At 47.4% G+C, this 13,053-nt stretch overlaps 1 protein-coding gene across 2 annotated transcripts in view; it reads right to left on the reverse strand.

The window, feature by feature from the left end:
* Positions 1 to 382: 382 nt before the first annotated feature.
* Positions 383 to 13,053, reverse strand: part of LOC139392645 (diacylglycerol kinase iota-like) — a 91,556-nt gene continuing 78,885 nt past the window's right edge. For both annotated transcript variants that reach the window (XM_071140773.1, XM_071140771.1), the window contains exons 14-33: positions 12,312 to 12,437; positions 12,038 to 12,116; positions 11,888 to 11,943; positions 10,757 to 10,819; positions 10,404 to 10,477; positions 10,061 to 10,172; positions 9,828 to 9,914; positions 6,791 to 6,903; positions 5,865 to 5,927; positions 5,352 to 5,452; positions 4,840 to 4,919; positions 4,664 to 4,708; positions 4,500 to 4,569; positions 2,598 to 2,757; positions 2,381 to 2,406; positions 2,177 to 2,214; positions 1,914 to 2,034; positions 1,747 to 1,783; positions 1,486 to 1,585; positions 383 to 939 (exon numbers count right to left, since the gene is read on the reverse strand). In XM_071140773.1, coding sequence (XP_070996874.1) covers positions 823 to 939; positions 1,486 to 1,585; positions 1,747 to 1,783; positions 1,914 to 2,034; positions 2,177 to 2,214; positions 2,381 to 2,406; positions 2,598 to 2,757; positions 4,500 to 4,569; positions 4,664 to 4,708; positions 4,840 to 4,919; positions 5,352 to 5,452; positions 5,865 to 5,927; positions 6,791 to 6,903; positions 9,828 to 9,914; positions 10,061 to 10,172; positions 10,404 to 10,477; positions 10,757 to 10,819; positions 11,888 to 11,943; positions 12,038 to 12,116; positions 12,312 to 12,437 — 1,668 coding nt within the window. In that variant the 3' untranslated portion in view covers positions 383 to 822. The remainder of the gene's footprint in view (positions 940 to 1,485; positions 1,586 to 1,746; positions 1,784 to 1,913; positions 2,035 to 2,176; positions 2,215 to 2,380; positions 2,407 to 2,597; positions 2,758 to 4,499; positions 4,570 to 4,663; positions 4,709 to 4,839; positions 4,920 to 5,351; positions 5,453 to 5,864; positions 5,928 to 6,790; positions 6,904 to 9,827; positions 9,915 to 10,060; positions 10,173 to 10,403; positions 10,478 to 10,756; positions 10,820 to 11,887; positions 11,944 to 12,037; positions 12,117 to 12,311; positions 12,438 to 13,053) is intronic.

The following is a 13,053-nucleotide window of genomic DNA, read 5'->3' on the forward strand; positions in this document are numbered from 1 at the left end:
ACACAGACACAGACACACACAGACACACACACAGTCTGTAGGTGTGTACATGCTGCTCTGGTAGAGCTCTAGGTTGGGTGTGTAATGGGTCCCCGGGGCTGCATGGAGAATCAGTCTGTCTCTCTTTTCGTTGTCTGGGATGGCTACAAGCCTAGCAGTGTTGTTGGGATAGCAGTAGTGGTATCCTAGTGTAGCAGTGGTAGTAGTATGGAGGGCGCTGGGTGCTGTCCCTGCCTCACAGTGCTGTGTGTCTTTGGCACACGTCTGAATGATTCACAAAGGCCTTCTGGGAAAATACGTACATTGAGTACGCAGTTTAACCGTGGTTGAACCGCGTTGGTACAGTGTGTAAGGCTGCAGGGCCGCACTGAGAGTGTGTCGGTGAACCCTCACCTCTGATCCCTGACCCCGAACCCCCTGAATCCTAATCTAGCCCTGGCCCTGGCATTCAGTGAACAACAGGCAACTCCATACCCAAACACTCCCATACGTTTACAATCAATCAATAAATTAATGAATAAATAAAACCAACAATAAATAATGATTTTGATGAAACATTTTCCTGTGCAGGACAGGACAGAGTCATGCTGATGATGGAGTCTAAAGCGCGTCAGGCCGCTCCTGTCTGTCCATCTGTCTGTCCATCCCTCAGTCAATCTATGGAGGTGAAGGGGGCTAACCTCTTTCCTCCATCTCTCATCCTCTTCTCCCTGTCTTCCCCTCTCTCCGTGTGTAGCCTATTTATCTCTCTCTCTCTCTCTCTCTCTCTCTCTCTCTCTCTCTCTCTCTCTCTCTCTCTCTCTCTCTCTCTCTCTCTCTCTCTCACACAGCAGTCTCCAGATCTTCATGGGAGACAGTGGTAGGGAGCTGTTTGCTGGTCAGGTAGGAGGCTAGCTCTTGGTCCCCCGCGTTACGAGCTTGCTCCACTGGTGTCTTGCCCTGTGAACACACACACAGCCACACACGTGTGTGGATACTTCTACTCCATTAAACAAACAATCTCTTATGTGCGAGCTTGCCTTTGTGTGTTTGTGCGGTGCGGTACAAGTGTGTGTGTGCCTGTGTGTACTGTGTGTGTGTGTACTGTCTGTGTTCTGTCTGTGTGTGTGTACTTTGTGTGTACTTTGTGTGTACTGTGTGTGTGTGTGTGTGTGTGTGTGTGTGTGTGTGTGTGTGTGTGTGTGTGTGTGTGTGTGTGTGTGTGTGTGTGTGTGTGTGTGTGGTGCAGTACAAGTGTGTGTGTGCCTGTGTGTACTGTGTGTGTGTGTACTGTGTGTGTTCTGTCTGTGTGTGTACTTCGTGTGTACTGTGTGTGTCCTGTCTGTGTGTGTACTGTGTGGGTGTGCGTGTTTGTGTGTGTGTGTGTGTGTGTGTGTATGTGTGTGTGTGTGTGTGTGTATGTGTGTGTGTGTGTGTGTGTTTGTGTGTGTGTGTGTGTGTGTGTGGTGCAGTATGAGTATGTGTGTGTATGTGTGAGGTTCTAACCTTGAAGTTGGTCTTGATGAGGGAAGCTCCGGAGTCCATGAGAAGATGACACACAGCGTGATGCCTCTGAGAGGCCGCTTTGTGCAAGGCAGTGTCTCCTCTGAAAAAACACACACACACACAAGCACACACTTCACACAAGCTGCAGGGTGCCTGATCAGTTTGAGGTATAGAAAAGTGACTTCAGGCACAGAAACAAGACATTCTTCAACGTTAGACCCTCAGACAGACAACAAAGCCGTAAGCCAGTGGGGGACTTACGTTTCTCTGTTGGTTAAATCCAGGAGCACCTTTGACCCTAAAAGAAAACAAACAAACAGAGCCAACATTTTAGCGAACATCAGAGGTTTGCAAACAAGCTCATTTGAAGGATGCAATAAGAAGCAACACACACACACAGACACACAGACACACAGATACACACTCACCGTGCTCCAGTATGAAGTGGACCACTTCAGTGTGTCCGTGCTGAGAGGCCAGGTGTAGTGCACTACAACCAGTAGAATCCCTCACCAGGAGGCTGGTCCCGCGAAAGAAGCTGCCCGACAACTGAAAGAGAGACAGGTAGAACACCGTTATGAGAGACACGTATGTATCGACTTCAGTGGTGCATATTACGTCAGGAATGGCTTTGAGCTGGTTCTAGTAAGACAGTCAGATGTTTGCAAGGGAGAACGTCGAGGTATCTAACCGTAGTCAGGTCCCCAGAGGAGGCAGCCATCAGCATTGCTGAAGAACACACACACACACACACACACACACACTATCAGTTAGACAATGTTATAGGGTTACACGTGCGTTAACAGGAATCGTTCCCACTGTAAGGCAGGGTTTTTATAGATGAAAAACATGGGTTTACAAATGTTCTTCTTTCAAAAGACGCAAAACATCTCACCTTGTTCCTCAGACGTCAGAGGGCTCCTGCACCAGAGAGACAAATAGATGAAAGGACTGCGACTCTCACGAAATAACGTTAGAGGTGTGTGTGTGTGTGTGTGTGTGTGTGTGTGCGTGAGCGTTTGCGGGTCTGTGTGTGTATGCATGTGTTTACACATCTGTGTGTGTGAGTGGGTGTGTCTCTCTCTCTCGCTCCCTCTTTCTCTGTCTCTCACCCAGAGTTGGGCTCCACCACCAGGTCAGGCATGCCTGTGGCCGGTCCCCCCGCTAGTCCACCGTGGTCCAGGATAAACACCTCTTCCTGGCAGATTTCTGTCACATAGTGCAGGTGCTCCTGGGCCTTGTCTATGCGGTAGAAACGGTCTGCAGACGTAGCTGGGGAAGGGAGACTTGGTTTAGAGAGATGGTGTGAAAGGAGAGAACAGTTCACTGTCACACAGTCGATGTCTTACAGTCACACAGTTAAACCGTGTTAAACAAGCCTTCTGCAGAGACTTCAGACTTTACATGAGGAACAACGGATGGAGATATACATATGTCAACTCAGCAACAAAAGGAAATGTGTGCTGAATATAATCTGCATTTATTTTCAGCAAATTTAACATGTGTAAGAATTTATATGAACATAACAAGATTCAACAACTGAGACATAAACTGAACAAGTTCCACAGACATGTGACTAACAGAAATGGAATAATGTGTCCCTGAACAAAGCGGGGGTCAAAATCAAAAGTAACAGTCAGTATCTGGTGTGGCCACCAGCTGCATTAAGTACTGCAGTGTATCTCCTCCTCATGGACTGCACCAAATTTGCCAGTTCTTGCTGTGAGATGTTACCCTACTCTTCCACCAAGGCACCTGCAAGTTCCCAGACATTTCTGGGGGGAATGGCCCTAGCCCCCACCCTCCGATCCAACAGGTCCTAGACGTGCTCAATGGGATTGAGATCCAGGCTCTTAGCTGACCATGGCAGAACACTGACATTCCTGTGTTGCAGGAAATCACGCACAGAACGAGCAGTACGGCTGGTGGCATTGTCATGCTGAAGGGTTATGTCATGATGAGCCTGCAGGAAGGGTACCACATGAGGGAGGAGGATGTCTTCCCTGTAACGCACAGCGTTGAGATTGCCTGCAATGACAACAAGCTCAGTCCGATGATGCTGTAACACACTGCCCCAGACCATGATGGACCCTCCACCTCCAAATCGATCCCGCTCCAGAGTACAGGCCTCTGTGTAACGCTCATTCCTTCGTCAATAAACACAAATCCGACCATCACCCCTGGTGAGGCAAAACCGCGACTCGTGAGAGAAGAGCATTTTTTGCCAGTCCTGTCTAGTCCAGCTATGGTGGGTTTGTGCCCACAGGCAACGTTGTTGCCGGTGATGTCGGGTGAGGACCTGCCTTACAACAAGCCTACAAGCCCTCAGTCCAGCCTCTCTCAGCCAGTTGCGGACAGTCTGAGCACTGATGGAGGGATTGTGTGTTCCTGGAGTAAATTGGGCAGTTGTTGTTGCAATCCTGTACCTGTCTCGCAGGTGTGATGTTCGGCTGTACCTATCCTGTGCAGGTGTCATTACACGTGGTCTGCCACTGCGAGGACAATCTGCTGTCCATCCTGTCTCCCTGTAGAGCTGTCTTAGGCGTCGCACAGTACGGACATTGCAATTTATTGCCCTGGCCACATCTGCAGTCCTCATGTCTCCTTGCAGCATGCCTAAGGCACATTCATACAGATGAGCAGGGACCCTGGGCATCTTTCTTTTGGTGTTTTTCAGAGTCAGTAGAAAGGCCTCTTTAGTGTCCTAAGTTTTCATAACTATGACCTTAGTTGCCTTCCGTCTGTAAGCTGTTAGTGTCTTAACGACCGTTCCACAGGCGCATGTTCATTAATTGATTATGGTTCATTGAACAAGCATGGGAAACAGTGTACAATGAAGCCTTTACAATGAAGAGCTGTGAAGTTATTTGGATTTTTACGAATTATCTTTGAAAGACAGGGGTCCTGAAAAAGGGACGTTTCGTTTTTGCTGAGTTTACAAGTAGGCTAAAGCTCTGGCACATTTACAGAAATGCTGAATTTGTGTTTTGACCCAAGGTGAGTGAGTCACTCACAGTCCAGGAAGCTCCAGTTGGGGGACAGTCTGTGGGCGGAGCCAGGTCGCGGTAGACCTCGACACTCATCCTACAGAAAGAGGAGGGAAGGGATGGCCAGTTCAGTAACGACTCACCGGTAGCATAGTCAGACATAATAGACTGAAAGAAAGACAGAGAGGAACCTGGTAATGCACTCGGTGGCCAGCAGATGGAGCCTGATGAAGATCCTGTTAGAAATAGGAAACCCCAGCAGTGTTTCAGAAAATAGAACAATCACCATAGCCAAATCATATTGGCGTGAGTGTGTGTGCACATGTGTGTGTGTGCAAGTGTGTCACGTGTCTGTGTGTGTTCTCACCTCCTGTAGCCTGTCTATGTAGAGTCTGCAGGTCTCCAGGTCACAGTCCCCTCTCACCACCACAATCCCCACAGCGATCGCTTCAACACACACACACACACACACACACACACACAAGCACACACACACGCACACGCACACTTTATTAACGTCTTTTCAGGATGCAGGACACACACATGGGGACTAGAGGCTGCTGCCTATATACATAGACTTGGAATCACTGGCCATTTTAATAATGGAACACTAGTCACTTTAATAATGTTTACATATTTATGCTTCACTCATCTCATATGTCTATACTGTATTCTATTCTACTGTATCTTAGTCTGTGCCACTCTGACATCCATATAATCTCAATTCCATTACTTTATTTAGATTTCTGTGTATTGTTGTGCAATTGTTCGATTTTACTTGTTAGATTATTACTGCACTGTTGGAGCTAGAAACACAAGCAGTAACATCTGATTTGATTTGATGGACCCTTCAACAAAGACACACACACACACACTCACAGATGTCTCGGAGTCGCTCCCTGTCGAACTGCAGTCTGTCGTAGTCCTGCAGACTGATACGGTTGACTCTGAGGCGCAGGCGCTCGGGGACAGCATGGGGGCTGGAGGAACACACGCACGTTGAAACGTCTCAATCAACATTCCGTTTTTTTCTCTTCAGTACCGGAAACAAATAGGATGTGTGTATTTTTTTTCTCTCCCATTGATTGCGATCTAGCAGTGCCAGGATAGACTACACTGTGCTACATGTACTGTATCCACAACCTTACAGAGCACCGAGCAGGACAGGGTGGACTCCCACAGAGACAGACACTAGGAGACAGCACACAGGCAGGTTCGACTGGTTCCGCATGCAGGGGCAACCATATACTTTAAAACGTGAGACCCACTTACTCTACACGGTACTTGACACAGGCACGGGCAAATAACTTGACTCTCTCTTTCTCACTCCGTTCCTGTCCATCTTTCTCTCTCTCAGACACTCTCTGAAACGCACCGGGTTAGAGTACTTACACAGAGAAGGAGTCAGGGGGAGCAGAAAGGCGACGCGGGTCTGCTGCACACACTTTCTGAATGCTGCAGTCGTAACAGACAGGGCAGGGCGAGTGCGGGGGGAAAACACAGGCCCAGAGGGGAGGTAAATATCAAGGAAAGATAGAGGAGGAGGAGTCGACATGAGGGTGAGGAGAGAGGGAAGAAAGAAAACATCAAAAAGACAGTCGAGGATGAAGAGGAGGAAGCCCATGACAGACTAGAGTATTGTTGCAGAACACTAAGGCAAAAACCAGGCACAGCTTTAGTTACTGTAGCTGAGTAGAACCACACTGAGTAAAGAGCAACACACACACACACACACATCGACAGCTAGATACACACACAGGCATTAGTGCTGTTGGGACGATCTGCTTAACAGGTGGTAGTAAGTGGAACAGATGGTTAGAGGAGAAACTAACTGCGTGAAGGGAATATAATGAGAAAAAGCCCTGAACAAGACCAAGAAACTGAACTGTGGGTGTGTGTGTGTGTACAGCAGCGGTGGTTGACCCTGTTTTCCTTGGTGTGCGCTTCTTTCCAACAGAATGCAGCCACAGCTTCAAAACTAGCACTGGTTCTCTTTCTCGTAATCGGTGTAAACGTACACTTGGACCCATTGACAGTGTCCATTCTGTGGCCTTGGGAGCGAGGTGACTCGCTCACTAGGGCGGGACTCGGAGGTCTTTACCCTTCTGTACACCGCTGGTCTAGTTCCACAGGAAGAAGGATAAAGGATGTGTGTGTGATTCACTGAGTCAGCTCTGGGGTTCGAAACCAGCGACCGCTCGGTTACTGGTCTCAACCGCTAGGCTACCTGCCACACTCCAGCCATTCTCTTTGGAGTGTGTGTGTGTGTGTGTGTGTGTGTGTGTGTGTGTGTGTGTGTGTGTGTGTGTGTGACTCACTCATTAAGCAGGGGTACGGAGGTGCGTCTCTTGCTCTTCTGTACCATGTTGGCCTGGTTGCGTAGGGAGATGCGGAGGGTTGATGGGGCCAAGCGACACGGCTCTCCATCCACCTACACACACACACACACACACACACACACACACACACACACACACACACACACACACACACACACACACACACACAATATCTCTGTAGTATGGGGCTGTGTTATATCTCTGTAGTATGGGTCACACATGGCATATTAAATACAGTCTGACTGACGGTTATATCTCTGTGGCATGGGTCTGTGTTATATCTCTGTAGTATGGGTCTGTGTTATATCTCTGTAGTATGGGTCTGTGTTATATCTCTGTAGTATGGGGCTGTGTTATATATCTGTAGTATGGGTCTGTTTTGTATCTCTGTAGTATGGGGCTCTGTTGTATCCCTGTACAGTGCGGGTCTGTGTTATACACTCACGTGGCAGTTTATTAGGTACACCCATCTAGTACCTGGTTGGATCCCCCTTTGCCTCCAGAACAGCCTGAATCCTTTGGGGCATTCTACAACGTGTCGGAAATGTTCCACAGGGATGTTGGTCCATGCTGATGCGATTGCATCACGCGGCTGCTGCAGATTAGACGGCAGTACATTCATGCTGTGAACAGCTCATTCCATCTCATCCCATAGATTCTCTATAGGGTTGAGGTCTGGGGACTGACCAGGCCACTGAAGAAAACTAAACTCTCTGTCATGTTCCAGGCTCTCTGTCATGTTCCAGGCTCTCTGTCATGTTCCAGGCTCTCTGTCATGTTCCAGGCTCTCTGTCATGTTCCAGGCTCTCTGTCATGTTCCAGGCTCTCTGTCATGTTCCAGGCTCTCTGTCATGTTCCAGGCTCTCTGTCATGCTCCAGGCTCTCTGTCATGTTCCAGGCTCTCTGTCATGTCCAGTGTTGGTGATGGTGTTCCCCCTGGAGCCGCTTCTTCTTGTTTTTAGCTGATAGAAGTGGAACCGGTGTGGTCGTCTGCTGCAATAGCCCGTCCACGACAAGGATTGACTCGTCGTGCGTTCAAAGATGCCGTTCCGCACACACAAGTTCTGCGCTGTTATTTGTCTGTTTGCAAGCTACCTGCTAGCTTGCACGATTCTTACCATTCTCCTTCGACCTCTCTCATCAATGCGCTGTTTTGGCCATCAGGACTGCTGCTGACGGGATGGTTGTGTTTGTCGTACCATTCCTGGTAAACCCTAGACACTGTCGTGCTTGAAAAGCCCAGGAGGGCGGCCGACTCTGGGATACTGGATCCGGCGAGCCTGACACCGACGATCATGCCATGCTCAAAGTCGCTATGGTAACTAGTTTTGCCCATTCAAACGTTCAATAACTGAACAGTAACTGAATGCCTCAATGTCTGTCTGCCTGCCTGCTTTATATAGTAAGCCACAGCCACAGCCACTTGACTTATAGTACTGTCTGTAGGAGCGATCCATTTTGGTGAACGGGGGGGGGGGGGGGTGTGTACATAATGAACTGGCCAGTGAGTGTATATGTGTATCATGCACTGTAAACCCAGATGTGCTGTCATTACTCAAAACCTTGGAGGAAACCCGTTGCAGTTACTATATCTAATATATCTAGTAAAGTTACTTAAAGTGATTTTGTAGTCATTACTCAAACCGATACATCACATAAGACCTTATTTTGAGGCCTAGCTTTATCCTAATACAGTGGCCTCATAGTTTTACAGGCCCCATCAAACAGGTTTGCAAGTAGGGTTGCAAAGTTCCGGTAACTTTCCCCAAATCCCCCCCCCCCCCCCAAATGTAAACCCTGGTTGAAGGATTTCCAGGAATCTTCCAAATGGGATTTCTGGAAAACCTGGACATTTTTCCAGACTTTTGCAACCCTACCTGCAAATCACATTATGCAGGTTTGCAAAGTGATGTGTAATTCCTATTGGAATCCAGCCAGAGTTAGGATATACAACAGTTTAATTCACCCGCAACCTGCTTTCATAATGACTGCCAGGGTTCAGAACAGTGCAAGGAGACTTTTTGAGCCATTTAAACTGGAACAACCATTTCAGGGACGGGTACAAAACAAATCTAAATTATTGGATTTGTTCAGAAAAATACATGTTATTTATCTGTAGCATAAGATGAATCAATGAATCACTCAATGTACATGCAAAAACACAGATATTCCCTTAGTTTTGAGTCACACGACATAAACATTTTAGGTAATAACGACTTTTCATTGACTTTGAGTTCAACTTACTAGAAGTAAAAGTATTTGAGTTAAAAATGCCTTGGGGTTTACAGTGTGGGCCTGTGTTCTTTCAATGTCGTCTCGGGCTGTGTTGTATCCAATGATTTATAAATACACTAGATCACGATCAGGGGGCGCTGTATTGAAGCCACCGTGCCTCCATCTTGGCACTGCCCCAGCGGTGTAAAAACTATTTTGCGAGCTATAGAAAGGCAAATATTAATGTCTATATTTGTTTTTTGCCACATTTATTCTATTACAGATACCTTAATGCATACTTTTAAATTATATTAAGTGAACTAAACACACAAATTAAATATTTAAAAAAAGATAAAAACATTTCAAATATAATTTTTGGAAAGTTGTAATGTTACTATCCCCACCTTAAAAAAACAACACTTAAATGCATGTAATTTTCTAAGTACATGTACTTAATTTTGTAAATACATGAATTCCATTAATTTCTATCGTTCTGGGGAGTGACAATATGGCCGACCGGTGGTTTCAAAGAACTCTCCCTGGCAAATAAATAAAATAAAATAAAAGTTTATTTGTCACATGCGCCGAATACAACAGGTATACCTTACCGTGAAATGCTTACTTACAAGCCCTTAACAAACCGTGCAGTTCAGGAAGAGATAAGAAAATACTTACCAAATAGTATCAGCATTCCAGGGTTTATACACATCATTAGTTGTATCACTAGTGTGGGCCTGTGTTATATATCTGTAGTATTGGTCTGTGTTGTATCCAGTTAGTGTTGGCCTGTGTGAAATCTCACCTGTACAGCGATGGTCTTAAAGGTGGTCAGAGTCACCTCTCTACACTGGTGCAGCCTCTCACCATGACCTCCTACCTGCAGTGCCGCCTAGGGGAGAGGAAGAGGAATTACAACCTTTTGTTTAGTCACACACACTCTCTCACACACGTGCACTCACAAACAAACACACTCTCTTCCTCTCTCTCTCTCTCTCTCTCTCTCTCTCTCTCTCTCTCTCACAAACACACACTCACAAGGGAGGACAGGGTGAAGCCGATGACTTCGATACAGCCGTCATCATGGCGCTGAGGCTCAAAGTCCCGGTGGTCTCCTGTGTTCCCCCACGGCATGGTGCCTGCACAGTACCTACACACACACACACACACATACACACACACATACACACACACACGCACACACACACACACACACTTTTTAAAACACACATGATCCTCAAACACTCCATCACAAAACAATCCACAGTATGGTGAGCGTATAAAACTATGGGTAGGTTACGGACAGCCAACAGATGTATCAACAGCGTCAGATAGACAAAGCTGACCTGAGGAGGGGGGATTGGGTGGGTTGAATAGCTACCTGGGGATGTTTAAGAAGACGATGCACTGGAACTTCTGCTCCTGGATCTTAGGAGTGAGATCCGTCCCGTCACACTGGGACAGAGAAAAAGAGGTTCATGGAACCCAGTAACTGAATGTAGATTCCAGGTCCTGAAACAGGGACCTGTCCAGCGGCAGGTTTATTATCAGGCTGCCAGGGCCCTCTAACCTAAACCGTTAACCTGTGACACTGTGCATGTGTGTGTGTGTGTGTGTGTGTGTGTGTGTGTGTGTGTGTGTGTGTGTGTGTGTGCGTGTGTGTGTGTGTGCGTGTGTGCGTGTGTGCGTGTGTGCGTGTGTGCGTGTGTGTGTGTGTGTGTGTGAGACACTCACCACCACTCTGACATGTTTAGACAGATCCCTGGAGCTCCTCTGGAGGAAGTCAGAGAACGCAGCCTGACGGGAAGCAGAGACAACTCATTACATTATATATACACCTCTCTCTCTCTATTCCCTCCCTCTCTCTATTCCCTCTCTCTCTCTATTCCCTCTCTCTCTCTATTCCCTCTCTCTCTCTATTCCCTCTCTCTCTCTACACCTCTCTCTCTATATTCCCTCCCTCTCTCTATTCCCTCTCTCTCTCTATTCCCTCTCTCTCTCTACACCTCTCTCTCTCTATTCCCTCCCTCTCTCTATTCCCTCTCTCTCTCTATTCCCTCTCTCTCTCTACACCTCTCTCTCTCTATTCCCTCCCTCTCTCTATTCCCTCTCTCTCTCTATTCCCTCTCTCTCTCTACACCTCTCTCTCTCTATTCCCTCCCTCTCTCTATTCCCTCTCTCTCTCTATTCCCTCTCTCTCTCTATTCCCTCCCTCTCTCTATTCCCTCTCTCTCTCTATTCCCTCTCTCTCTCTACACCTCTCTCTCTCTATTCCCTCCCTCTCTTTATTCCCTGTCTCTCTCTATTCCCTCTCTCTCTCTATACCTCTCTCTCTCTATTCCCTCCCTCTCTCTATTCCCTCCCTCTCTCTACACCTCTCTCTCTATTCCCTCTCTCTCTCTATTCCCTCTCTCTCTCCCTCTCTCTCTCTACACCTCTCTCTCTCTATTCCCTCCCTCTCTCTCTCTATTCCCTCCCTCTCTATACACCTCCCTCTCTCTATTCCCTCCCTCTCTCTACACCTCTCTCTCTCTCTCTCTCTATTCCCTCCCCCTCTCTACACCTCTTTCTCTCTCTCTCTCTCTCTCTCTCTCTGTTCCCTCCCTCTCTCTACACCCCTCTCTCTCTCTCTCTCTCTCTCTCTCTCTCTCTCTCTCTCTCTCTCTATTCCCTCCCTCTCTCTACACCTCCCTCTCTCTCTCTCTCTGTTCCCTCCCTCTCTCTACACCCCTCTCTCTCTCTCTCTCTCTCTATTCCCTCCCTCATCTCTACCCTCCCTTCACATCCCTCTCCACATCCCTCCCCTCATCCCTCTCCCTCCTCGCCCCATTCAGTAATGTGGTGTTAAGTCGGTCAGGTACTCACCCCTGCATAGAACATCTTGTTGCGAAAGCGGCTGTTGAATTTCTCAGGGTTGGCTTCTGCAGGGAGGAGGAGATACAACAGTCTGTGTCCTACTGTAGTCAGACAGCTAAAGGAACAATGCTTCTAGTCCTGAGAGACAGTACTGCTCACCTCTGGATTCGTGGAACTCCAGTGTGACGTGGGCGTCGAAGCCCAGGCTGAAGTAGTTGTTGAACACGTTCAGTGGGAGCTGGAGACATACAGAGAGATGCAGAGTTAAAAAGAGGGGAGCGCACAAAAGAGGTACAAAATCAGTTTAAATAAGGTTGAACTTTGCTTTCACTCACTGTCCATATCACTGAGACCATGAGACAGCCATACCACTGACCCCTCTCTTGACCATTCACCTTCCCCCCTGACCCCTAACCTCTGACCCCAGACAGACCTTCTGTGTGCCCTCCTCCGGCTGGGCGGGGCTTCTCTCCACCTGAAGGTTCCATCTGTCTAGCTGCACCACAGAGCCGTCCTCCACCTGACACAGTACCTTGGAAACCGGCTCGTCTGTATAACCCTACACAGAGAGAGACAGGTTATAACACTACACAGAGAGAGACAGGTAATAACCCAACACAGAGCAACACAGGTTATAACCCTACACAGAGAGAGACAGGTTATAACCCTACACAAGGAGAAACAGGTTATAACCATACACAGAGAGAGACAGGTTATAACCCTACACAGAGATAGACAGGTTATAACCCTACACAGTTATAACCCACACACAGAGAACAGGTTATAACCCTACACAGAGATAGACAGGTTATAACCCTACAGGTTATAACCCTATAAATCCCTTATAACACACAGAGAGTTATAACCCTACACAGACAGGTTATAACCCTACACAGATTATAACCATACACAGATACAGGTTATTACCCTACACACAGGTTATTACCCTACACACAGAGAGACAGGTTATAACCCTACACAGAGCAACACAGGTTATAACCCTACACAGAGAGTGACAGGTTATAACCCTACACAGAGATAGACAGGTTATAACCCTACACAGAGACAGGTTATAACCCTACACAGAGAGAGACAGGTTATAACCCTACACAGAGCAACACAGACAGGTTATAACCCTACACAGAGACAGGTTATAACCCTACAGTTATAACCCA

The sequence above is a fragment of the Oncorhynchus clarkii genome, chromosome 33 (genome assembly GCF_045791955.1).
Source record: "Oncorhynchus clarkii lewisi isolate Uvic-CL-2024 chromosome 33, UVic_Ocla_1.0, whole genome shotgun sequence".
In the NCBI taxonomy this organism is placed as follows: Eukaryota; Metazoa; Chordata; class Actinopteri; order Salmoniformes; family Salmonidae; genus Oncorhynchus; species Oncorhynchus clarkii.